The following is a 27,917-nucleotide window of genomic DNA, read 5'->3' as shown; positions in this document are numbered from 1 at the left end:
ACACTTTTATTAAAAACAACATGTATGAAGCTACTGCTTTGGCAAACACGTACAGCTGTAAGACTAGTTTGATTTAGTATAAGTTTTAGTAAAGACACTAACTACCTAGCTCTCTGTTTACTTATTTTTGCTAAAATAAAACCGCATAATAAAACTTATACTTTAGAAATAGCTTGCTTTATATGGATTAAAAGTATTCGGCCAATTTTTTTATTCCATTTTTTTTATTATCATTTAACACAACCGTGGCGTTCAGAGCGAGATCCCATCAATCTAAATTAATGGGATTCTTTCTCTAAAAGGTATAGTTACAATATATAGATATCAAGGCGTGTGAACTAATTTCCCTAAGGCTCCCTAACTCTCAGAATGGAGCTGGGTATGGAACCCGGGACGCAATATTTTAAAGCGAGCACCCTTATTTTACTTCGCATATTAAGGAATAAATGAAGTGTTTAAAATGACTAGGAAAGTGCAACTTTTGGTAACAATTTACTTCAAATAGAAGTTATTTAAAATCAATTGGCTTTGAACCAGAATTACAAACAACAATTGACTTCTCCAATCTCGCAAGCTCTTTGGGTATAGAGATCAATCCCCTAAACGTTTGTGGCAAAGCACTCAATCAGACAATGACGACGTGTGCTCGACTACACTAATAAATCCTCGACGTTTGCATACAACTGCTTGTCGTACATCTTCATGTTGATCAGCCTCTGCATAAAACAAGAAAATGTGGGGAAAATGTGAAACTGGATGGTTTCCACGTTTACGTCATGAGAAGTAATCAAAATAAGCTCAGAATATTAGAAGCAGGGAATGTATACTATTGACGGCTGTAAAACATTTGACACGCTGTTTCACTTCAACTTTACTGTGAATTGTTTAAAATCATCCAATCCGTTTTTATTCAAACAACATAGACGGTTGTCATCTGAAATTTTTGATGTGCTTATTTTAAGAAACTCACTGGAGAATAACACCCGAGAGGGAGAATTTTCAACAATTCCTGTCGTGGAACCTCGGTGACACGAAAGAAAAGAAACAGAAACAGGTGTTATACCAATAAGTAGAGATTAATGAGTGTTCTTCTGACATCTGAATAAATCATTGCTAATTTGGAGGGAGCACTCAGCTAGGCTTTCATTCTTACTTACGTGCAAGGAAAGTCATAGGTTGTCATGCTCATCACAAGTCTCACCTTGTGCAGGGTTTCCATGCCTTTCAGCTGATTTCTTAACTCAATAAATGTTGGTCTCGCATCTGGGTCATTTTGCCAGCAGCTCGTCATGATCTGGTACCTGAAATTGATATATCTGTATTAATACCACCATTTTATGGGGCATAGCTGTCCAGGATTCTTGTGGTTCGGATCAAGCAGAAAACAGGAAAGTAAGCTTACAACTTATCATCCACGTGTTGTGGTTTAGGCATTCTGTATCCCTGCTGGAGTAAGTTTGCAATTTTTCGTCCATCCATTCGTGGATAAGGCGAACCGCCTGAAAAAGAATTACTTGGGAATCATACTGTTCTTGATAATAAACTTCGAGAATGTGCCTCCTGTTTCATTTGGCGAAGAGTGGATTTACGTAAAAAGGATCAAATGGTTTTGTCCATCTAAAAAGATTGTACTGATTAATTTTATAAGATAATCTGGAATAATTTATCAAAACAATCTATGATAATAGAAACATCAAAGAGTCAACAAATTCCACAAGAAGTTACCTATGGTGAAAATCTCGTAAAGGACAACTCCATAGCTCCATCTGCGAAGAGGTGAAGCAAACATACTTAAGGCAGATGATTGAAGACATCAAAATTATATGACACAACTATGATTTTTTTTTTAACAAATCGTGCAACTCCTAGCCTCTATTTAATTGTCTAGATTTCTTGGAAAGTAATTAAGAGAATTCATCGCAAAGAGAAATGAAGAGATGTACTTACACGTCACTTTTGGTGGTATATTTACCATACAACAAGGCCTCATAAGCTGTCCACTTCACTGGAAGACGACCCTAAAGATTTCAGCGGAAGTTGATGTTATACTCTTAGATGGGTTAATAATTTATGACGGAAAACGTGAATATGTCAACTTCACCACCACAAGGGACTGTGGAGAACAGTTATACTGAATATCATGTAACCCAGTACCCCTCATCTTTGTATAACCTTTGATTTCCGTTCATAAATATTTTCCTGCTGCACATCTCTGGCCATCCCAAAATCTGTAATTTTACATGTTTCATTTTGCCCTACCAACACATTACGGGCTGCAAGGTCTCGGTGGATGATCTAGAAAAGAATTAACAATACAGAAGTGACAATAAGTAAGCAGGGGAAAAGGAACTGGAAAAAGGTTCAGATAGCAAAATGGAAATATAAAATATGTAGCAAACATAATGTCATGCGTGTTCCCAATTTTCTCGGTGGTAACAAATGTAAGTGGTCACTACAACGTTTGAGGTGGAGAAAACAACTTCTTTATGCATTCAAAACGTAGACATTTCAATGAACGGCCTCTTTACGATGTTGACAGAATTCCATATTTCCATAGCTTTTGGAAATATATTCGTATCCGTTGTGTTTATGGTGAACATGTTAAAATAAGCTCAACGTCTCTGTTTATGTCTACACAGAACAAACCTAGAAAGCTTTATTAAGATCATCTCTGAAGTATTAAATGAAAATCGACAACCGAAAATGATAAGAGAGGAAACGAAAACAGTTTAAGTCGAGGATAAGGTAACCTTCATTGATGCAAAACGATTACCGAACCCAACTTTAAAGAAAGAACAGAAATAGATGACAGTGTCAAAAATGGGAGAGTTCCCCTGCAAGCGTTGCGAAAACATTCGCACCTCTCAGGCATAATCGTTTAATAAAGAAATTACACTATATCAAGAAATAATCCTACCAAGACGGTACGCCTTCAAATGATACATTGTAATTAGATTTTGACTGCTGATTGTTTTCTTGTTTCTTTTTCTGTTCAACTCACAAATTTTGAAGACAGGTAACTCATTCCATCGGCAATTTGCCAAGCAAATTTCATCAGCTGTTGTGACGTCAGATTTGTTTGCGGTTTGATATCCGGGTCTTTGTAGTAAGTGTCATTTAATCCACGGCTCTTTCTCAAGTAACCCACCAGATCCCCAAAAGGCACATATTCAACTAAAACCAACAGCGGCTCTGCAAAAATTAAACAAGCTAAATGAAAAGACACGGTCACTACACTTTAAGGATTAAGACAAACGGCTGGAAAATTAACTACGGTCTCGTAGAAGGGTATAGAACAATCATAGCCTATCAGTAAGCGATAAACCTTGTACATGAATATGAAAGAGATCTTCGCTGTAATAAACACTACTTGAGCAGTAGTGAAAAGAAGGCCTGAAAAAAACATTCAGGCCTGTAAGGGATTTGAACTCGTGACCTTTGCGATACCGGTGCAGCGCTCTACCAACTGACCTAACAAGCTGGCTAGTTCAGTCGCAAGCATTGTCTCTACTTGCTCGATTCCTCTTTGTTAAGCCAGAAAAGAAAACAAAATCAGTGCAGTCAACCGAGCTTACGGAGTTTTTGTACTTGAATGTATTCCGATAGTGGCCCAACACAAAAAAAGTGTCCCAAAAAACTGAAGCCATCGACTAGTCTTACGGAGTTAATTGTAAGGAAAATGCGTACGGCAAAATTAAACCGCCACAAACAGAGCATACCTGACTCAGTAACACATCCCAGAAGTTTGATCACGTAAGGATGTGGTTTCAGCTGTTTCATTGTTTCAAGTTCTTTCATCAAATCTCTCTTGTCAGATTCAGTAGCATTAGCTGGGGAGTTAAAAGTAGAGTGGAAATTAGTAACTGAAACAACATGCAAATTGCCGGAGTAATTAAAAGAGTTCTGTTCTGAAAACTTAAATTCTTCTTCTTCCAGTTTCATTTCCAGAATGACTGTCAGCTAAAATTTATTTTATTATATAATAAATTTTATATTATATTTAATCAAAATCATGACAACCAAACAAAATAGTACAACTGTTTTTGAAAGAAGTGCTAGCGCTCACATTTAAGCATCTTTATAGCCACTGTGGTCATTCCAGGCATCCCACGAAGTCCTTCAGCTGTTCCTTTAGCAACTTGACCAAAAGCACCTTTACCAATGACTTTTTCTATGGTAACGTGATGTCTTGGAACTTCCCAAGAACGTGTTAATGGATGAAGAGGAGTATAATCAGCACCTGGACCATCACTTTGTGCTTTTCTATTTTCTTTGCTGGCCTCTAAAAGATCCATGTATTCCGCAGGACGCTGAGTGAGTTTGCTTGAATTGGGCTGACTTGTTTCGATATCTTCTAAACCTATTTCATTCTATTAAACCAATATAGCAGTTAAGGCATTCACAGATAACCGTAATAAGTCCTGATAAAAAGTCGTACCTGGCGATAAAAACAGTTTACTCATTTACATGAGACTAACGCCTAAGTTCTTCCTCTATTATCATTAAGACTAACAAGCACTTTGTTCTCTGCCGGCTATTGAAACTTTTTAGGATTGTCCATGGGTAGTGGAATTCTTTGACGAATAAACACACAGAAAAAATCCTGGTGCACTCACCTCCCTAACTACAGATTAGACAACAAGGCATTGAGAAAATGATACGGCCAAGAAAGCAAAAACAAATATCTTGAAAGGAACCATCAACCGGGTGCATACCCGTGGGTTATCTATAAAGTGCAGCTAAGGAGTGGAACTGGAGACAATCGAAGGCAAATCCATCAAGTAGTTTGGTAAAGGACTTAACCCCACGACAAACGTCCTATCGATTCAAACATCCCCCTCTATTTTATTGTATCTGTCACCCATTTGATTCGCGTTTTTAGTCAAAAACCGTTTTTTCCCTTTAATTAGTTGGAATTGTTAATTTTCCCATAAAAGGGAGCAGCAGCAAAGTTAGATCGACATAACCTTAACGTCTTGGCTGTAACTTACGTCGTAAACACCTCTATTATCTTCATAGGTCCTACAATTGAGAAAGCATACAAAAATAATTTTTAAACAGCAGACAATTTTGTTGGTTTTTAGTGACATTTTATGTTAAGATAATACTATGTATTGTGCAATACATTGACAGAATTCAAGTGGAAGCAATTTCTTACCTCTGTTTCCCTACTGCGCCTAGAAAAAAAACAAGGAATAGAAAAACAAACAGATGATATGGACAAGAATCAAATATTTCCTTTTGTTTAATGGGTCCAGCCGTCCCAACCTCTTAACACCAATAGTGCATCATTACTTACCTCTCCTGTGTAGCCAGATAATGTAAGCTATTAGAAGAAAGATTATGAAGGCAAGAACACCAATTATGGATTTTAACAAGACGTCGTTACAAGTGCAGTTACATTCCTCAGGACCTAAATGGATTAAAGGATACGTTTTAGAAAGGTTAAGGCGATAATATACTATTCCTGGCCGATACACTGCTCTCATTATACGGGTTAGGCCTGTGACCGTAGAAAAGGTAAATTCTTATTGGCTAGGTACAAGGAAAATTAAGGTGTTCTCTCTGATGAAATTTGCAAAAACCAAATTTTGTTTAATAGAATAACAACAACAATGACTAGAAAATGTCATATCAAACTTGGCCCAAACTTTGCCTCTTTCTCAAAGAAATGGTTGCTTAAAGAAAATTGATTCGGAATACGGATCGAAAAGTCCATCATTTTCAAAAGGAGTGATACCTGTAAACACTTTTGGAAAGACTAATTAACTCCCTTTAAATATTTACCTTGCATTGTGCTTTCCAAGCCATCTGTGGGTATCAAAACTTGTTTTATTGAGTCTGGATCGACTTTAAAAGCTCCGAATTTGTCTTGCCTTGCAGAATCCGACAGGAAAGTCAAAACATTACTTACGATAACACTTTGATTGAACTTCATCATGAAGTCAAGAACGACACTGCCACACCTAGATAGAGGAGGAGAGGGGAAAGAGTATTGTTACACATTTAACATATATGTACTTTGGTAATTTTTTTTCTTAAAAAAGTTAAAATGAAAAAAATTAAGAATTATTTATTTTTGATGTAATAAACCAAGCTGAATCAAATTAATTGTATTTGATGTCGTTCATGGCCAGTCTACACTGCACATTATTGCTTAAGGAAGACTTGTTAAAGCAGGAAAACCAGTTGAAATGCTGAAGTCCCCTTTCCCCAGAACAAATATTTGCGTTAGCTTCTGCTGGCTCAATGTGAGAGGTAAACTGTACTTTACCTGGTGTTTAAAGTGTTGGCGGATGAGCAGCCAAACCTAAGGGCAGCTTGACAAGCCTAAAAGGACGTTGAAGATATTAGTCTATCTCTGTGGAGTAAAACATATATATATATATATGTTTTATATATGGCCTATATGGCCATATATGGCCATATATATGAAGATAATAGAGGTGTTTACGACGTAAGTTACTGCCAAGACGTATATATCTATATGGCCTTACCTCCATCCTAGCATCAGCACTGCACTGATGAGGCCCAGAAGGCCGAAACAGTACTGTCTGCAGTTAGTTATATATATATATATATATATATATGTATTTATATATATATATATATGTATATATATATATATACATATATATATATATATATATATATTATGAGAGGAAAAAAACGACGTAACTACATATCCCGACAAGCCCGTTTCGTGAATCGCTTCACTCTTCAGGGGTTTAATCCCTTAAACCCCTGAAGAGTGAAGTGATTCACGAAACAGGCTTGTCGGGATATGTAGTTGCGTCGTTTTTTCCTCTCATAATATTTATTCTGCTCTGCTTCAACGCATTGAGCACTGTTCCACGCGAAAATCGACTTGCAGACTTCCTATATATATATATATATGTATATATATATAAATATATATATTCTAGCGCTTGTTTCACCACTGAATGACGTTAAAACTATCATATAGTGGACCAAAAAATACATATTTCATTCATGAACAGATTGATTAAAATTCACTTTTCATTGTTATTAATAGTGACTGTAAAAAGAACTATCTAGAAATTTCTAGAATGCCTAGTCATACTGCCATGCAAACCATAGAACATTCTAGAACATCCTATTAGTACACTTAGTTATGATGCAATACCACCAAAATAATTGTGTTGTAAGCTTCCTTTTGGAGTCGCTCCATAGTAAGAATATTACACTGTGTGAATAAAGTAGTTGGCTTTAGAATAGTTTTCTTGCTGTCGGTTAAATTATACTATAACATCATGATGAAGTTTGTATCAGTATTTCATAAAGGAAATTATCTCACCATTTCTGGGAATTTCGCAGCAACTTCTGAACGTCTGCTACAGCTCTCCTGAATTGTCGCCGTCAGGTAAACTTCCGTGTTTTCTGAAGCTAAAGATTAATAACCGTGCCTTTTTTACAAAACGCATGAAGAGTCTTTATAATATACTAAAAGTGCGGAGAAGTAGCTGGATCTTTCTAACAATACTTTAACTCGAACTTTGTCGAATAATCCCTGCGAAAAAAATCATCCTAATAGACTGTATTGACTTCTCACGTTTAACGCGAGTATAAACATGAAAACGTTATGATTATTGCTTATCACAGTGTTTTGATCTTGGATAAAGAAAGGTTTTTTTTATGTTTATGTAGGTTCACATTACATTTTTACTAATATGTCCAGAACGGATATTATAGTCCCCCCCCCCGAAAAAAAAAAGGAAAAATAGTTTCACAGTGTCATACAAAGATAAGCAAATCGTGTTTGAAGATAGTCGGTATGATATGTCACAAAATCTCCATCAAACCCAACCTGAAATGGAGTCCTTACAGAAATCAAAGAGACTACTTCTCTACGTCTGTAGTTATGGTAGTTTTGGCAATCCCTCCATTGTAGAAGGTACAGCCTTTTTCTCATTGAGATCTTTTGAGTCGTAGTATGACACTTATCAAGATTCGCATGATCGCATATGTGCGCATTAGATGAAAAGCATTTATAGGGAATAGACACAGTTTTACTAACAAACAATCTGTGTTATAAATGGTTACGAGTCTTCGTTAATTTCCAGGCTCGAAATAATTAATTCACTTTGCATCTTTTACTCCAAATAGTTCTAAACGTTTGTTGAAAATAAAAAAAAACACTGACTTGCGAGAGTAGTTTGGGATAAAGTGGCAACGGCTTAACTGGGGAAAATAAAGTACGACTTCATGATTCTCATGAAATTTTCAATTTTATCATTCATCATACCAAACTAAAATCAATTGATGATGGTGTCAATATCTTTGCTAAAGGCTCCAAACAGAATTTGTTACAGGAAGGTCCTGTGTTATGACAAACTACACATTGTAAAACTATAAGGATAAGGTTGGCCCTCAAGGGCCAATTTTTTTGGATTTTTTTCTTTTTCATGGCAAACCAAACATTGCCATTTTAACTACAGTTTCCAAGAAAACGTTTATAAAATATCAAAGCAACCGCGAGTTATTCACTTTTCGAACAAAGTGTGAATCGTCAATAAGTGTCTTTCACTGCAAAATATCTTGGCTCTTAAAATTCAGTCGCGTAAACATCTCCTGATTTCAGTTGCACGTGAATGGGGAAAGCGAAAAAAAGGAGGAGAGTCCCTTGGCAAAAGTCCACGACAAGCCTAGCGAAAGATATATAGGAGAGTGAAAAATCCCCCCGTGATGAATTAGGGATCTTAGATTAAACACAAACATTAACGAGTTCCACCGCGGCGGCTTCAGCCGCTTTTAAGTAAAAAAAAAAAATCTGAGATGGAAATACCGGCTTTGGGAAAATTGTTTTCTGAGAGTCTCGTGAGACTCTCCTCGAAAACTCTAGAAGCCTCTGGGTTTCTCTTCGAATTCAGTATTTCCAGTTTTAGAAGTGTTGAAATTTGGTTCAAAGACTCCTAAGATTTCAAACTATCAGAATTGCAAAGCAGTCACTAAGAATATCGAAAATTGAATGAGTTGCCAGTAATCGGATCTTTACGTTTACGTAAAGATTTCTGGGATCGTCATGGGGCAAACATTGCAGGTACTGCCAGTACACATTATCTTGTGAAATAGTGAATGCCGCAGAACCACCACCACCGAACCTCAACGCGTGAGAAGAGAATGGGACTTGGTAGCTACTTATACGAAGCTGGGTTGAAGTATCACTTTGCCTGATAAAGAAATCAACACCACCAACCTGCTTTTCACTCAAACGTCGAGCGTAGACTACGAAGACCTTTATAAACAAAACGTTCTGTTGTCTACGAAGAATTCAAGGAACAGCTGCAGAGAAGCGACGAGGGATGGAACGAGACATGACTCCCGTGGAAAAGGGAACCACTCTCCCTTCAAAACTAACAAAGAAGGGAGCCTACGAAGACTAGCAAACCTTGTTCGGAAACTGGAAAAGTCAAACAGTATTGACGAATGCAATGCAGTGATCCAGGAGCAGTTAGAGGCAGGGATAGTTGAACGCGCCGCGCTCACCGTCGAAGGAAGGGAGTTCGATATTTTTCACAAGGGTGTCGTGCTTGAAAATGCAGAAAGTACAATGTTAAAAATTGTATATAACGCCTCAGCCCGAGCTTGAAATGGTGCAACATCCCTAAAGGAATGTCTAAACACTGGTTCACCGCTGCAGAATAAGCTTTGTAGCGCGTTGGTCAGAGGGCATTTTACCCCGTGGCGGTGACTGGAGATTTCAAAAAAGCCTTCTTGCAAGTGCGAGTCGGACCAGAAGAAAGGGATGCGCTAATATTTCATTGTTTCAAAAACATGGATACTAGGGAGGTCGATACTTTAAGGTTTATAAGGGTGCTGTTTGGAATAGTACCTTCACCCTTTCTGTTGGCAGGAGTTATTGAGCATCATTTTGATGACTGGAGTGAAAAACGTCCCGAGATTGCAAGTGAAATAAGAATATAAGACGACAACCATGGAGATATTTGTGGATGCGGCTATCGAACTCCGCAAGTGGCATTCTGATCTACTTGAACTGGAGTCTGAAGTAACTGAACATAATACTGAGGATCAAACATTTGCTAAACAGCAACTGGGCTCAACCGATGGTGGAGGTAGAACAATTATTGGCTTGCGATGGGACACACAGAGAGATATCGTATGTAGGCATTGCAGTTCCGTCAGGGAAGGTGGAAAGTACTAAGAGGGTATACTAACAAAAATTGCAAGAATTTAAGACCTACTTGGAGGGGGTCTTAAATTGTTGATCACGCTAAATAAGAAGTGGGCTCAATGAGAATCAAGCATGTGAGGTCTTGGTAAGAAAAAGGTCTACAATTTGTTGTTATAATAAAAGAAAATTCCAGAAGCAAGCATCAAAATTCACATCAAACCATTTTTAATATTTTCAGTAAAATTCATGTCTGTAATTAGACTGAAAGTAAACGAAACAGTTATTACTAAAGATACGGGCGAAAAAATCAAATCACTTGCAAGTGCGACTCCTTACTAGAACTGAAACAATTTTCCGTATTTTCTTGACTCTTCCGGAAACTTCAACTTAAAACCAATTTAAAATATTCGCATCTAAAATATTCGTCGTGCGCTTTTTAGATCCCAGATATAGATGAAGGGTTTTCTTATGGGAAGATCGTAAATATAATGTCCAGTCATACTTCTCGATAACGTCATGGGAAATGTCTACTTTAAGTCTGATCTCAACCGTTGACTGAGGCTTCGGTTCGAAAGCTTCGGGCGATTTTCAAAAAGGTTCAAGCGGCACTGAATATATGCGAACATAAGACCCTACCTTCAGATCCTGGAACCGTTGGTGAGACACTTGAAGCAGTTGGTTTCCCTGCGACTTAAAAAAAATGGATTGGACAAACGTGACTCGAGCAACCTCAAAGTGGTGTGTTATTTTCTTTTCTTTCATAATTAAAAAAATTAACCTTAAAAGCCGCACCTGGAAATCAAATGAGTATAACCTAAAGATCAACGAGGATTGAGAAAACAACAGTGAAGTTTAAAGTTTCAAGAAGAGATGTCTCTGTTATGAACACTATCATTGAAAATAGGTTATTTGAAGACAACACTGCAACTTACCAATCAGATGAAGATAGATAATCTTATATCCCAACTTATTTGTTGCATGACATGTATACCATCCACTGTCTGATGACGACGTCTCACAAATTGAGAGATTCTTTCCACTATTTATGAGACGACTGGTGCCGTTCCCGCTGTACCACTTAAAGTCAGGTGGTGGGTTACCATCTATGGGACAAGGATACGAGATACGACTTCCTTCTTGTAACTGATGAACAAGAGGGCCTTCGCTGGTTATATATGGGTGATCTGTCCAAAAAAAAAAAACTAAATTAGGCAAAAACCTTGAATGTCTTTAAGTGGAATTATTTGATTTGTTGTACGTACACAAGAGACCATAAGCTGCTAACCATCCCCTTTTGAAGTACAAGGGGCATTGAGGCTGTTGTTTCGAGTAAGTTGAAATTGTCTGCTAAAATGCGATCATCAGCATCAAGCAGCTTGTCGTGAACTTTTCTACGCACAAAATTCTTTATCAATTAAGTTTTTCTTTCGTAAAGGCTAAAGTAGAATGTCACAGGGAGCGTTACGAATAATCAAATGTAGGCCTTTATAGCCGAGTGTGCCTATCATGGCTAGTTACTCAAACGAGAATTAGAGAGTATTTTTAGCTAGTATACTTTTAGAAAAGGAAAAGGACGAAGAAAAAGTATTTCTTATCTTCGTTGTTCGTAATGCTATCTTAACAAGTTATTCTTTGTATTCTGCGCAATTATTTGCCGTTTCACGAGCACAAAGACTTGTACCTAATTACTGTAACAACAAAGTCTCTGGTGAGTATTCTAAAATCAGCCTTAAAGATGAGCTTTAGTCAAAGAGCACAGATATTCCATGTGGGCCGGTAGCGACATTAATGTGACGTGATTTATTTTTCCAGAGAGATCCAACAGTCGGATTTTGTCTTCAAAACACTGCTTCCCATAAAGTTCTCCATGTGGGATAAGTCAGGGTTGGCAGGATGTTCGCTGAAGGACACAAAATGCGTGTTGAATTACTTTCGTGGATGGCAATTATGCTCCACAATAATAATTCAGGCCTCATCTAGGTTACAGCGTTTCTTTTGAAAACATCGTTGGTATGTTTCGCCGATACAACTCGCAAAAATTATTTTTCATTATCATCTCAGCGTTTTCTTACGTTTCAGTGTGGATGATGAGCGAAAACATATAAAAAGGTATGCGTTTTCAAACGAAACAGATTAATGTGGACGAGGTCTTAATTCAAAGACAAAGAAAACAAAAAGGTGACGGGGGAAATCCAGTTGTTCATGTCCTAGAAGAAAACTGCGTCCTTTAAGTCATATTTTAGCACAGTTTGCTTTTCAAAAAAATACTACGGCTTCAAGAAAAATATATGTATTTTCACCTGACCGACGAAGAGAAAAAAAAAAAGCTCAGCTATGCAGCCACTTTTCGTCCACACCAGAAGAACTTTGGGTGGCAGATGAAATTGACCGGTGAACCAAGTTCCGGTCGGAACTTTTCGAAAACATTGACGTCACAATTTTAGTTTTAATCCAATCAGCAGGCGCCCAGCATACGCAGTCGGGTTATCGTTTAAAAGTTATGGTTTTTACATCAATTCATCGTATACGTGTGGACAGACGAAAACGATGCGAAAATTCTTTTTGAAAACAGAGGAAAATATTTGCGTTTTCAAACGAATGTGGATACTTGTGGACGTGGCCAACAGTCAGTAAAGGGAACATGTGTTTCAGTTTGCTACCTAGCAACTAATGCACTATAAATCAGCATGTAGCTTTAACATGCTATTCCATTCTAAAATAAAATCCCATTTATCAGCACATTATTACATATGGCATTGTAGAATGCTAAAAAGTTAATGGCTGCTTCCACTTAACAAGCACGAAAACCCTCTCCTGTCTTCCCAATGAATATCAAAGTTCTGAAATGAGACATCGAACAAATCGGAAGAAAATGGGTAAAACCTTAGAGCAAATCCTCCTTTAAAGAAGTGACTAAAAGGTTAACCTCTTTCATTTTGCCTTTTTTCACACATTTAAAACTTGTAACTCTCTTATTCTTGAAGAATATATTATCCTTAGTATTCCATGAAGCAAAAAAAGTTCATTTCAGAGGAAAACTGATACAACCAAGTGCGCATAATTGTGCCTTGTAAAGATATATTTCGATACCATATTTGCACCGTGGCCGCAACTTTCAAATGATATGTCTGCCTATAGTCTATTAAGAACTTACAATGGGATAGGCACTTGACTCTTAACAAATGTAACACTACCATGAATGAACAAAACAAGCAACATGATTATTGCTATATGTTTAGATGCGTATGATGGGCTGAAATTAAACATCACTAAACCTTGTCAATACAAACTTGTATCAAAAAAAGGCCATGAGTACGATCTTACACTGCACATTAATGAACATCGTTGTTGATTCATTTCCACAAGTGTTGTTTGCAATGCATCTGTATTCTCCACTCTGATCTCTTCTGATATTAATGATAGTCAGTAGCTTTTCTCCAGTGACTTGACCAGTTTTAACATTCTTCCAAAAAACATTTAGAGGATGAGACCCTGCTGTCACATTGCACTCCTTTGTCAAATTTCTACCTTCCTCCATTGTTACGTTTTGTATCTGTTCCACAGCAGCCGGAACTAGAAGGGATGAACGGGAAAAAGGAGTTTTTCCGTAATGACAAACAAAAGCATTTGTAAAAGTACATCTTGGAAAACATAACACAATGGATAAACAACTTTGGAAAACCAATGGACTGAAGTTCCATGGGAAATGAGAACTTTCAAATGAAACCTGTTTTAAATTCTCCATGACTTTATCCCCTAAAAAGTCTCGGTTGCAAAAGTATGACTCCATCAAATTGGACACACGTAAATCCCATCAAAGTTAAATTTGACTCCTGTCAGGCTGCACACGTTTTCGGCAAACAACCGGTTTCATGTAGAACAATGATCTTCACCGTTCCTTTTACATATGGAGGTAATAAAAGGGTTCCAGAATATTACACTAGCCTGTGAGCTTTAAGTATCTAAATCTTACCTTTCACCGATAGAGAAATGTTGTTTGTGCTTGTGACATTGTCAACTTGCTGATATGCCTGACATTTGTAAACAAATGTTTCTCCTCGTGATATTTTCTCTATCCATGTTCCTTTTTCACTTAAACCAGCATGTGTTTCATTCCTAAGGAGCACATATTTATGAATTGGTGGATTGGCTCCAGATGACTTGCATGTGAAATTCACCCACATATCAGTGCAGCCATTGATCTCTGTTGTGTTCCTCTCCAAAGTGACATCATCTGGCTTAACTGAAAAAAAACGAATTTGATAGATCGTGAAATTAGGAGATCCTCGCAGCTAAGAACACTACTGAAACGAGTAGTTGTAAATAGGACCTGAAAAAAATTCAGGCCCGTACGGGATTTGAACCCATGACCTCTGCGATACCGGTGCAGCGCTCTACCAATTGAGCTAACAAGCCAACTGGGAGCTGGTCAATGATAATTTAATTTTTCATTTCTTTGAAACCGTGCGAACTCTTGTACATGTTCATGCGTAGATGAAAGGTGTTTTCCAAGTGTTCTCATTTTAAATAGAAAAATCATGAAAAGGAAAAAAAGCCTTAAATTTGGTTAGTTGGCTTTTAATTAATCGATAATATAACGGGTAGTTACAAGTATACTTTTTACTGCAAAGGACACGGCCAATCATATTACCTAGTAAAAAATTATTGCTCTTATTTGATAAAAAGGTATACATGTACGTGCATATAAGCATAAAAATTAAACCATAGTTTTCGATCTATTAAAATAAACATCTCCTAAAGAACAGCAAACAATGTTGTAATTTGTTTCTTCTCGATGTTACACTTTACCGCGGTTGTGATATACTTCTACTCCACAAGCATCACTTGTTTTAAGAGATGTTACTACGATTGGTCTTTGACTAGAATGCAAAGTCGCAACATCAGTACAAGTGCATTCAATTCTTGATAACGTACATAGATTCGAGTATCTTAGCGTTGTATCGGTGCGGTGCGGTGCGGTGTTCACAGCTTTTTGGTTTTTTTTTTCGTTTCTGTCTTTGGTTATGCTAATTGTAATGCTTAAGTGCTGCTAATAAGGCTGAGAAAATTTGTCTCTGTCGTCTGTTCCAAATCAATATTGTCTCCTATTGAGCGAGATGCAAACCTTTCTCATCGAAAATATGTGAAAATTGGTTAAATCTTTTAAAGAAATTGACGCTTGTTTGGTGATGAAATTTGATCATCGGAGATGTCCTGAAGTCACTTTATGTAATATGCTTTTTTTCACTTAGCACTGTTCGAAAAATAATAATGTAGTGTGAGTCACTTAAAGTGTTGTTTCCATTGATTTAAAATGTAATCTGTTATTTTCAAATATAAATTACAGCTGAGAGGGTATTTCCGCTGACTTACTGCTACAATTTAGCTCTTGAGGGATGACACAATGGTAGTGTTAGATCGGTGCACGTGGTGTGAAATGCTCTCTCTTTCAATTCTGTAGCGTGGTTATATCTACAAGGTACTTTTCGTTAATAGCCTCACTTTAAAATGTGAATTAAGAATTTATTGAGGTCTAGCCAGGGGCTCTTCTTTGTCTTCACGTTTTGTCATGATAAGTTCCAATTGACTATTTTAAAATACAGATATTTCGAGTTGGCTATTGCAACAACTTAAATGTCAACTAGTTTGATTTCATCACGTTCTTTTTGAGACCCAGGTCATGCTTTCCAAATTAAAATAAAATAAAATTCAAGAATTGATTAGTTCATGATGCTATAAGATCTACAAAAATTATTGTTACTTTAGTAGTAGCAATGTTATTACAAAATTGACAAACAACTTTACGTTATACAGACTCTTCGGTAACACTATTTAATAATAAACTTAATTTTGGAGAGGGTTCCTGGTTATAACCAGGTAGAAGGGCGAGGTGATTTTTGTTTTTTCATCTCTTCCTGAAAGTACACATTTTCACTTCAAAGTCTCCACCTTGTACAAGAATATAATGACCAGGATAGTTGAAAAGTCCATTAGTTGACTGTCAAATTGAAAGTTTTATCATCTAAAGCATTATTAAGCTCTTGTATTACATGAAGTTTTTTTCCCCTTAAGGTCTCTGAAAATTAACATGTACATGAGAAATAAGATAATCATTATTCGAAAAAAAACTTTCACTTTGCTGCATGTTTGGTGATTACAGCTCGCTCCACTAATTAAATTTTGCTTCAGTGCTGTTGTTTGTTACACTGTTGCTTTTTTTTTCAGTCGTTCATATGACTTTTTCAAGTTACTATTCATCATTTTTTTATCGGATTTTTCCAGAAAATAAGTTAAATGTAGGTGCCACTCTGAGTTGAGCAGCATTTGATTTCATGGGATCATAACATGGAGGTTATTTTTTTAAAAAATTGAGATGTGAAGTCATTTTATTTGATGTTTCTAACACTGATACAGTGTCTGTGCTTCGAAACTAAAATCTTATATGTCTATCATAACATCGTCAAGGGTTTTGTACTTTCACACTCGTGCAATATTCACACAAACTTTAAAATATGAGCAAACTTTATACACCAGTCCTACCATAATTTAAAGAATGTTATCTTAAACACTGAAAAAAATTTATCAGTATATAACATCAAAATTTCCTTACAAATACAGCTAGGTCACATGAATTAGGCAAATTAAATAACGATTAAAGATACACTAATTGGTGGTACAAGGTGTACTCACAAAGTACATTGATGGAGATTGTACCGCTAACTGGACTTGGAACCCCATTATCTGCATTACAGCGGTATGTCCCACTATAAGTCCTGTTGATATTTACAATATGCCAGGGATTTCCAACAAACAGCACTTCATCTTCTGACACTCTGGTCCAGGTGATGTTTGGGACTGGTTTACCCGTTGCATTACAAAACAAAGTCAGATTAGAACCTTCATCCACAGTCTGGTTATTACTGTATGACGTCCTCCTTGGTGGAACTGAAAGGAAAGAATACGACAATGTATGACTTTGGTATAGACTCATTACTGCAATGAAAAAAAATTTATAATGACTTTAATCTAAAAGGTAGTGGTAAACAGCTACGGTATCTAGATAATGAACTGTGCAATAGCCGTTGTATTTAATGCAGTTCCCATTTCCTCTAGCTTTACTTTGTTTCATCTAGATTATTCATAATGATTATCCCTCAATAGGGAGTAGTATTCAAAATTTACTTCTCTTGAAATTTTCCACAGCTTACCCAGGCTATAGCGTAAAATAGAAATTTCTGTTATAGTAAAAGATAGAAATTTCTGTTTCTTATTTCTACAGCAGTAGAAGGCTGGGAAGAGAAAGAAATTTGTACAAAGGGAGTATGTGACTGTCAAAGGGAAGCTGAGGGAAGGAGGTGAGCCATAGAAATGACGCCGGCTCAAGGTTGTTATTCTTTTGGGAAACTCCTTTGCCCACAGACGAAGTTTCTAATTGGTTGGTTTAGCTCTACCTGTCAATCACAAGCCAAACCGCTTCATTTCCCTATTGCCTGAAAGGAATAATGGTTTACTCTATTAAAAATGAAGTTTCTAATTTTAAGCTTTGTGCAACTATCCCCTGAATAAAAAAAAATTTTTTTGGAGAGGGGGGGGGAGTGGGGGGAAGGGAGGGGACAGGGGACAGCTGAACACAGGTCAGAGACAGTTTTCTAGTGTTCATCGGAACATGCTGTCTCACGCATTACAAGCAGGGAAAAATGATGAAATTTCCAGACTGATCTCCCGATTAGTTCTCCTGCCAGTGTTAATAAATGGGAAAAGGTCAATATTTCAGATGGCTGTTCGCGTCAAACAAATTTTGACATTTAAACCTTTCGAGTGAAGTTATTGTTGTTTGTCCACGGCGACTATCGTTTGCGATCAAATGAAAGAAAGATCAGCGATGGGATTAACAGCAGCTACACTCATGGATTATTATTTTGAAGATAGGGAAAGTGACATATGTCAACAAAGGAGCTTCAATGCTTTGTTGAAGCAATTTTTTTCCTAGCTGGAAAAAAACTTCCCCATGGTTTCACTCATTGGCTCCGCGTGAGGTTTTTTTCGGAAGACCATGATTCTTAAATATATGTAGAATCATTTTGATTTGTTATTCGCTCATTTCCGTAAAAAGAAGAGACACGCAACTAATCCGTGGGTGTTTCACTTTTTAACAACCTTCTCGGGTACTCATGGGGTGGGGCAATGGAAATCACAGTCTTCCCACTTTTCCTCGCTCGATTTAACTCTAAATCAAAGGTGGCCGCTCGAATAAACGATCGCGAGCTTTTTAAAGTTAATAAATGAGACGCCTGCACTGCAGGCTCCCTCAATCTCGTACGTAACATATATTAGTGAATGACTCGGGTTTAATTATTCGTAGCCGATATACTGTTTTGCTATAATTTACAATCTGTTTGTTGTACCGGTTCATTGCAAGATAATGTTCGTCGTACTACGAATTAGGAGTTTTTACTTTAATGATACGATAGTGAATTTGAAGAGTTTGTGATAGAAACTTCGTTTGTTTTGTTTTTTAAATAATTCCTATTCAATTTTAGAAATGTGAATAAATTTGCTCCCCCTCCAACGCGCATTTTAAAATATGCTACGCAGATCCTGTCGAAGACGATTAAAGTAATTCACCTCTCACCTGTAATTTCTAGTCGAATATTATATTTCCAGGAACCTTCGCTCGTCTGAACCGCACACTGAAAGGTAGAATCTTCCATCGCACTGACATTCTTAATTATCAAAGTGGCCACTTCACTTTTTTTTATATCGAACCGATCGTCGCTTATAATTGTTATAGGGGCTACTATTGCAATCTGAGCTCCATCCAGTTGCCAACTTTTTAATGCCAGAAATTCACCAGTTCCCAGAGTGTAGTTCCACCTCAAAGCCACATTAGTACTTCCATTCAACACTAAAAACTTGACTGTTCGTACGTCATTTGAATCGATCGGGGTCCAGGCTGGTGGAGGAGCTGTCCATGTAAAAGATTCAGCTTTGAATTAAACAAAAGCAATAATTGTTGAAACAGCTAGTTATTTTAATTGGCCCAAGCTATTAATTTACTTCGTACATGGTAATTTCCCATTTAACTCTTGATGTTGCTCTTATATGTAAACATATGCCGTAAGGATTACCGGTGTTCATGTTTGGCAGTAAATGTGATATGCCGCAAATCTTTTGAGAAATGTCATGCGCTGGGCTACATTCGCAGATGAAGAAACAAAAGGTGAATTGACGCATAACTGTAATCGTTTGCGCAGATATATATTTATGGTGGTTAAAAGGGCTGATTAAGGAAACGCGCTAAAGCTTCTTCCGAAGCAGGTGACTGAAATTTTGGACAGTCACATTCGAGGAGAGTGCCCCATTTGGATTATCTGAGGTACGCTTACCGTATAACTTCAAATATGTTGGAAGAGGTTAAATTCAGATAAGTATGTCTAGACTAGAAGCGGAGTTCCGTAACCTCAAACCCTCGTGTTTTAATTCAAATCAGGACGAAGAATAAGTAAGCTCCCTTTTTTCTCTGCTGCTTAAAGAAACGCAGTTTTTTGTTGGTGCAGCACAGGTTAGGAAACGTTGATGGAAATACAAATATTTCAGTGAAACATGTGGAGGGAATATGATTTTTATATCATAAGCCGTTAAAAGAGTTAGGGATATCATATGAAACCTGCTTTTTACACAGGAATTAACATTTCTATTTCATGGTATGACTCATTCACTCGATTTTAATCTGCTAGACAATTAACTTATGCATTAAACTTGAATTAATAATAGTAATTAATAATGGTAGTTAAGCCATATTTTACACGGCAGCTGATTTACCATTTTTTGAGTTTTCACATATTTCAATGTTTGACCTTTCTTTTTGTTACGCAATCAGCCTGTAAGCTATTCCGTTCCTGATTCGTCCGCGTCAACCTTAGCGGTCAGAATTTTAACGCGTAATTAAATTTCTGGGTTAGGCACAGTTTGAATTTTCAGTATCACTCTACGCTAGTTTTTTTACTCTCTGGCCGTCAATTTATCTGACTTTTAAATAAACCTTTTCTTACGCATATGGTTTACTTTCAGTTCTCCGGCTAACGTTTATAAGGCCAATAACAACTATTCGTTTAATGTATATTGGAAGGAGATAGGAAATGGTCATATAAGAATTAGGGCATATAATTAGGTTGCTCTGAAGAGCCCATAATTATCTCTAAGAAAGTCTTAATTAATGGTGCCTAAAACACCTGTCATAACCTGCACATGGCGTTTCCTCTTGTCACAGTAGCAGAGCAAAGTTTGCTAATTAACAATGCAAAAAAATGCAAAAAATTGGGGGTTTTCCCAGAGGGGACCCATATCTCCCAGGTAATCAAAATTATAATATAGCTAGCAGAGCCGCGCAGTATACATAAGCGTGCTTAAATTAACAAATAGAGAAGCCTGTGCTCTGTTATGTTATAAAGCACGCAGGAAGCGGCTAGAGCACGAAGGAAGTGTAGGGAGAAACGAAGACAATTTTCCGACCTTTTCCCTCGAGCTAGAATTCTTAAATGAAGCAGAAAAAGAGAAAAACAACAGAAAAGGAGACTCCGCGAACAATCACCTCTGATATTGTTGTCCATTTTTCGCGTCGGATTTGACGCACAATTCCACCGGCTATGTCATAGAACAATTGGTGCATGCTTTTAGCTGTGCACTATTGAGTTATGGAGCACGTGGGAAGTTTGGAGAGCACTCAAAAAGCTAGAGTTGCCCTCGGCTATTGCCTCGGGCAACTCTAACGCTTCTTTCGTGCTCTCCAAACTTCCCACGTGCTCCATAACTCGATAGTGCACGCTAAAGCATGAATCAATTGTTAATTTTGACCTATCATTCACACATTTGTTGACGCATCAAATATTTCTGCCAAGTTTTAGGCAAGTTAGTCATTAGAGCATTATTACCCACTCGCGGTTTCGCCCATTTTTTTAGTACAGATTCTCGTAATTTGCCAAATTTTTGCCGTTTCAAATGTTTCGATTATCGATCCGTTCGTTCTAAAAGTTCAGTCCTACTATAGTTTCAACTTTAAAATAGTTAAAATCTAAGATTTATTAAGCCATTAATTTAATACGATAGGAGTTTGCTCTAAATTCTAATTTGCATAATTCGGCTGTCAGGCTGGCAAAATCACCAAAATTTCGAAGTCACTACGTCAAAGGAAGATTATAAGTGCAAGATTATTCTATGTCTCTATGTTTTTTAACATCCCAGTACAGTAAATCAACCAGGGTTTTCAATTGCCTGGTTAGGACTTGATAAATATCACCCAAAAAAGATTGAGTACTTTTGAACAGTTTCAGAAAGCTTAGAAACCGATGTTTTTAAATAAATTATAGTGAACCTCTAAATGAACACAGATCAAAATTGGCATGCTTTCAACCCACTCAGATATCACACAATATAGAAATACAAACGATTTTTTGCAACGTACAGTGCGTTAGGAGGAGTAAGCTTATCCACTTTTGAAATTTGCGATGCCGCAAGAGGTAAAAGAAGGGGCAATTTTCTACTTTAAATATTGAGGGCTCTGAAACTTTTATTTTAATGTATTTCTAGAAACCAGTGTGGTTTTATTTACTTACCCCTAAATACAGTTTCATAGACAAATTTTGAGGGGAAACTATAACCTGATGGGAAATACCCAGAACCGCTCTTACAAAGATTACCATTTAAGAGAGTGTCTCTGTAAGAGCGGTCCGGTCGATTTTGCTTGAGACACGGATTTCGCTCATTTCTTGTGTGTTGTAAGACATTCATGTACCTATACTAAAACCACAATCTGTTCGATCGGATCTCTTTATTTTTCAGAGTTTTACGGAAATTAAAATTCACTCGACCGAAGGCTTGTCGTGACACTTTTCAAGACTTTAATTCGAGACAAGTTTGGAGGACAATTTACAAAAAACTACGGAACTCAGCAAAAAAAAAAATAGCCCAGCCATGTATATTAAATCTATCTTATCTATCAAGGCGACTTTTGTGAACATCATGTTTCAATCAAGGAAACAGGAAGACTTGAATGACACCGTATCGGTTCGCTTAAGTCACACACGCGAAAACCGATCAAATTCAACTGAAGGTAAATTTTTGAAAAAGTGAGGCGTTCTTAACTGATCCAACTAACATAGCTAGGAAGTAGGTGCCATAGAAAAGGTACCTACTTTGCGGCCCGACCTTAACGAAAACTTTATAACTCCGTGAACTTACCTAATTTTCGGCAATCTCAAAGTTTGGCCGCCATTTTGAGGGACTCGTCAACATGAAGCGTAGCAGATATAAATCAAGCAGGTAGATCTAAGACCGTCAGAAATACATACGAAAGCAATTCAAATGAACTTTACTTTCAATTCTAGCGGCAAAATTTGAAATTGTTCGTTAAATTTATCATTCTTACATCCCCATGCGACCATTTCTTCCAACAATTCAAAAACTACAACTTGTGCTCGAATTCCCCTCGTTGATTCCACCGCAAGAAATGACCTGTGCCACCCATGCTTCGACTCGAATGTGAAGTACGAATCAAATAACATAACTGCTTCATCTTCGAGGCAATATCACGCTGGTAGTTTGATTTTCGGATCGACAGGAACGGTGATCAGGAAGCGATCGCTATGTTTACCTCATAAACGTGACCGCTGACCAGCCGCTGAGTGAAAACAGTAGAGCGCGGGGTGGGGTGGTTGGCGGGCTTATCGTCATCAGATATTCGAATACATGCTTAAAAAGCTTTAGGACTCCCAGTCTAAACAGTGAAGGCATGCTTCGTGGTACAGACAATTTTCATTTTACTCTTATAATTTTCTCCTTTAAATTAGAACTGGTATTAATTAATAGAGTTATCAATATATTTTTATCCGTGGTACCCATATGACCTTTTGCTTGTCATCAGTGGTATAAAATAAGGTGTCTTTACCACCAGAACCTTTTATTTATGTTACAAGTACAGGAAGAAGTCGTTCGTTAGCGAGACATTCATTATGTCTCAGGACCGCTTTTTTAATAGCAAAGATGGAAAAAACTTTGGTTCATCGCGTGGCTCAAGTGGTTTGGTACGACTGTCTGAATTCAATGATGAAGTAAAACATCATTTGATAAGCTACCACCTGTCTAAAGAGGTCTCACTCAGGAGGATAAAGAAAAAATGTGGATTTGCTATAGGCATCGCCACACTTTGGGGAAGTTTTGGAGAAGTGCAAAGGCAACATGTCAGTATCCTGACCATGATGGTGTCAGGAAGCGTATCCAAGGGAGAGATGTAATTAGCCTGCATATGTCTAAGGACATTCAAAAGATGTTTGGAGTTATTATTTCAGTTGAATCAGGTAGTAGAAATATTTTCTGTTATCTATTTTGTCTCGTGACATATCTGCTCGAAAAGAGAAGAAACTCTTTATTACATTAAGGGTACTTGAGTGCACATTACGTTGAAAAAACATAGATCTATGTGTAAATGCTTTTAATTGCAGATGGAAATATGTACAATGTTGCTTGGTTGATAATCAATAATGTTTTTGTAGAAGATCAAATCACCTGACAACGCAATACACTTATTCATGCGTACGGTTCACAATTATTTGCGGTCAGTTTTCCTCAGTTTGTATGGTTCTCATTAACCAGTTTGATTAAATTTGCAGACTAAAACACCCCTTATTTGATTAAGAATAATAAAAGTAAACAGTGCATGTCGGTTTTTAATTTCTGATGAATGCTACTGGGCTTCACTTTAACTGAGAAATTTGCAATCGCTTACCTCAGCTCTCTGTGTCCCATGCCGTAAGAAGCACAAGAAAGAAGTTGATGATAGTGAGTCTTGGCTGAGACAGGAAGAATCAGAGAAGAATCTACAGTCCTCAGAAACGCCTCTTTTAAACACGAGACAACTAGAGTAAATTGAATCAAGTGGCATTTGTTTTATTGAAAACTATCGTTCAGATTATATGATACACGAATTACTCTCCCCACCGATTTTTTCTTACATTCTGTTAATCAAATTTTTCAGTAATTATTAAGGCTTTCTTGTTGATCGTCTTAATTAGTAACAGTTCCAGGATCTAAGGGGAGCAAAAGATAGAACAATTTTCTGTGTAGTTAGGTAAGGCAACGTGCCGGCTTTATATTTCTTCCGACATGATAACGATAATGATGAAAATAATGGGTAAAAAAAAGCACCGTCCGCTAATAATGACGATTATCATAGTTATAAACAAATCTCAGTTATAGTCCTGAAAAAATCTCAGGGGGTCCTTTAAACCATCCACTTCATCTCGCCAGAAGTCAAAGTTGCCTACACTCATTCTAAGGTTCGAGCGATTTTACGACGTATTTTCAATTCCGGTGTGTTGCGCGCGACTTTTGATAGAAAAAACCTGCACGCGCCAAAACTTAGAAGAACGTGTCAGCTGAACGAGTCAAATCTCTATCATTTTTCATATATTCTTGGGAACAGCAAAAATGAACTAGAACAAACATTCTAAGTATAGTGTTCATTCCGTGAAATGGGGGATAATTAAAAGTTCTAGTGGAAAAGACACCTTATCTTATACCACTGATGACAAGCAAAAAGGTCATATGGGTACCACGGTTAAATATATTGATAACTCTATTAATTACTACCAGTTCTAATTTAAAGGAGGAAGTTATAAGAGTAAAATGAAAGTTGTCTGTACCACGAAGCATGCCATCACTGTTTAGACTGGGAGTCCTAAAGCTTTTTAAACATGTATTCGAATATCTTATGACGATAGGCCCGCCAACCACCCCACCCCGCGCTCTACTGTTTTCACTCAGCGGCTGGTCAGTGGTCAAGTTTATGAGGTAAACATAGCGACCCTTCCCGATCACCGTTCTTGTCGATCCGAAAATCAAACTACCAGCGTGATATTGCCTCGAAGATGAAGCAGTTATGTTATTTGATTCGTACTTCACATTCGAGTCGAAGCTGGGATGGCACAGGTCATTTCTTGCGGTGGAATCGACGAGGAGAATTCGAGCACTAGTTGCAGGTTTTGAATTTTTGGAAGAAATGGTTGCATGGGGATGTAAGAATGGTAAGTTTAACGAACAATTTCAAATTTTGCCGCTAGAATTGAAAGTAAAGTTCATTTGAATTGCTTTCGTATGTATTTCTGACGGTCTTAGATCTACCTGCTTGATTTGTATCTGCTACGCTTCATGTAAACAAGTCCCTCAAAATGGCGGCCAAACTTTGAGATTGCCGAAAATTAGGTAAGTTCACGGAGTTATAAAGTTTTCGTAAAGGTCGGGCCGCAAAGTTTTTTTTTTGTAGGTACCTTTTCTATGGCACCTACTTCCTAGCTATGTTAGTTGGATCAGTTAAGAACGCCTCACTTTTTCAAAAATTTACCTTGAATTTGATCGGTTTTCGCGTGTGTGACTTAAGCGAACCGATACGGTGTCATTCAAGTCTTCCTGTTTCCTTGATTGAAACATGATGTTCACAAAAGTCGCCTTGATAGATAAGATAGATTTAATATACATGGCTGGGCTATTTTTTTTTTGCTGAGTTCCGTAGTTTTTTGTAAATTGTCCTCCAAACTTGTCTCAAATTAAAGTCTTGAAAAGTGTCACGACAAGCCTTCGGTAGAGTGAAATTTAATTTCCGTAAAACTCTGAAAAATAAAGAGATCCGATCAAACAGATTGTGGTTTTAGTATAGGTACATGAATGTCTTACAACACACAAGAAATGAGCGAAATCCGTGTCTCAAGCAAAATCGACCGGACCGCTCTTACAGAGACACTCTCTTAACAAGTGTTTTTCGCATTCTTTGAGATTTGATTTTGTCATTTGGATTTACTTCAGCTGAGACATAATATCAATTTAAACTTGCTTTTCTTATCCTTAAGCTTAAATTGCATATAAAGTGATTAAACGTTTTCACATGTACAATTTAAGTGTTATGAACAAAGTGGAAAGTGCACATGGTATCAAAATTGCAAAAGCTCTCGGGTATGGTACAGATAATCAAATATTCATCATATATTTGTCAAAAATTAACTGTTTCTTTCAGGCTGATGCGCCCGTATTTTCTTCCCAAGCAGAAAAGGGTGATTCTAGACGCATAAAATAAACAGCTGATTCGGAAAAAGAATATCTAAGAATATCGATAACAAACTCTAAACACTCAAACTGCCAAACTACATAACGCTTATTGTGTTACTAGCTGATTTGGAAAATTTGCATTTCTGTACACGTAGTGACATGAAAAAAATCAAGGTCAATTCATCAACGGCACTGATGCAGAAATGTAGGGCTTCTGGATTGATAGAATCAATAGTTTTTGAAAATCTCCTCAGAAATGGTGTCAAACTTAACAATCAGCGAACAAAATGTGACAGTTACCTGCTAATGAAATGTAAGGTTACTTATGAAGCATAATACTGGGCGAATTTTTTTAGTCCAAAGGCACTGATTGATAGTTTCGGTTTCCATATTTAGTAAGTTGCCAACAGTAAATAAGGCTGACATTATTCGTTCATTTTGAATGGAAATCAATCGCCTCAAAATGTGCATGCGATCTAATCACGCGAGGAGTGACATTCAGTCATTTATTTTTGCAGTGGTAAAACCATTAAGCGTAATTGACGAACGGTCCATTTCTACAACTGATGCAATAAAATTTAAGGCTTAATTGTCGTAACACAATATTAGGACAGCAACTTACCTGAGTACCGAATCACAAATACAAATATACTGAAATATGGGACGATTAGAAATTTCATTCCAGCCAGTTCAAGACACCGGGTGGATAAATGAGTTTGGTTTCACACTCTAACTCCCTCTGTCATCAAGTTATTTCCTCCTCCGTGATAAAGCAAAGATTATGTAACGTCAGTTACCCACAATTCCCTTGGCACTAAATGATATTGCGATCACCTCTCTCAGGACATTATGTATCACTTTTTATGGCAACTAGTAAGCAAGAACCACGTAGTAGACATGTCGTTGGTAGGTAAGTAAGTAAGTCAAGGAATTTCGTGACTTTTTGTTAAGCGATCGGCGGTTCGAACTGGTCAAGTAAGTTTACGAGACTCAGTTTTACTTTATAGCGTCTTAATGAAAAGTCCATTAGTGGAATGAATAATCATACAATTATATTTATATAATAATAATTATGCCAATGTGGAATTTTGGGAAAGCATAAGCATATTCTCTGTGAAATGTGGCATCTATGGTCCTCGATTGTTTATGATCTGATGTGAAACGCGAGTCGCGAGAACAGTTAAAGGTCATTGGCTGACTGATTTAATTCGACTAAATGCTATTATAGCGTTGACTTGTGCTTCTTCAGGGGCGACTTGACCGATAACTGGGATTTTTTGTGGAAAAAAAAGGCGATTTTTCAAACGAGGTCGAAATAATTAGTCTACGTAGCTGGCGATTTTTGTTGGTGGGCGCCTAAGCAAGCTGTCAAGCCTCAAATGGAGTGAAAAATAAATAAAAAAATAATCGTCTGCTACGCAGGCTACACAAATGCAACGCCATATGTAGCTCAAACCAACATTTACGATCGCTTGTAATAATAAATAAATAAAAAATAAACGTCTGCTACGCAGGCTACACAAATGCAACGCCATGTGTAGCTGAAACCAACATTTACTATCGCTTGCAAATTTTGTAATTTCACCACCAACGAACAGAAACTCATCTGAGGTACTATTTGATTTCACCCTTGTTATCTTTACACGGGTCGAACTTATTGTATCATCTATGC

At 37.2% G+C, this 27,917-nt stretch overlaps 1 protein-coding gene across 2 annotated transcripts; it reads right to left on the bottom strand.

The window, feature by feature from the left end:
- On the bottom strand, positions 1 to 27,002 carry LOC131771694 (fibroblast growth factor receptor 2-like). 2 transcript variants are annotated; one of them, XM_066168397.1, is made up of 22 exons: positions 26,868 to 27,002; positions 18,786 to 19,139; positions 16,844 to 17,098; positions 14,127 to 14,396; positions 13,478 to 13,726; positions 11,086 to 11,337; positions 10,790 to 10,843; positions 7,319 to 7,407; positions 6,275 to 6,330; positions 5,788 to 5,966; positions 5,300 to 5,413; positions 5,159 to 5,177; positions 4,992 to 5,022; positions 4,067 to 4,370; positions 3,720 to 3,830; positions 3,002 to 3,192; positions 2,173 to 2,295; positions 1,948 to 2,018; positions 1,726 to 1,766; positions 1,403 to 1,499; positions 1,202 to 1,301; positions 1 to 716 (listed from the first exon to the last, which is right to left on the bottom strand). In XM_066168397.1, exons 1-22 carry the CDS (start codon positions 26,923 to 26,925, stop codon positions 651 to 653), a joined length of 3,084 nt encoding a protein of 1,027 aa, XP_066024494.1. In that variant the 5' UTR covers positions 26,926 to 27,002; the 3' UTR covers positions 1 to 650. The 2 variants fall into 2 exon arrangements, with proteins under 2 accessions (XP_066024494.1, XP_066024495.1); XM_066168398.1 differs by having other exon boundaries at positions 18,786 to 19,118; positions 26,868 to 26,977.
- Positions 27,003 to 27,917: the final 915 nt, after the last annotated feature.

Source organism: Pocillopora verrucosa, chromosome 6, assembly GCF_036669915.1.
Source record: "Pocillopora verrucosa isolate sample1 chromosome 6, ASM3666991v2, whole genome shotgun sequence".
Lineage (NCBI taxonomy): Eukaryota > Metazoa > Cnidaria > Anthozoa > Scleractinia > Pocilloporidae > Pocillopora > Pocillopora verrucosa.
This window is presented reverse-complemented; position numbering and strand designations above follow the sequence as displayed.

Bases quoted from the DNA above. Each gene is read 5' to 3' on its own strand.
- LOC131771694 (XM_066168397.1), bottom strand. From the start codon at position 26,925: ATGAAATTTCTAATCGTCCCATATTTCAGTATATTTGTATTTGTGATT. The intron at 13,727-14,126 runs GTAAGATTTAGA...CATCCCTTCTAG, and splicing joins CATTTCTCTATCGGTGAAAG to TTCCGGCTGCTGTGGAACAG. The intron at 3,193-3,719 runs GTATGCTCTGTT...TAATTTTTGCAG, and splicing joins GGGATGTGTTACTGAGTCAG to AGCCGCTGTTGGTTTTAGTT.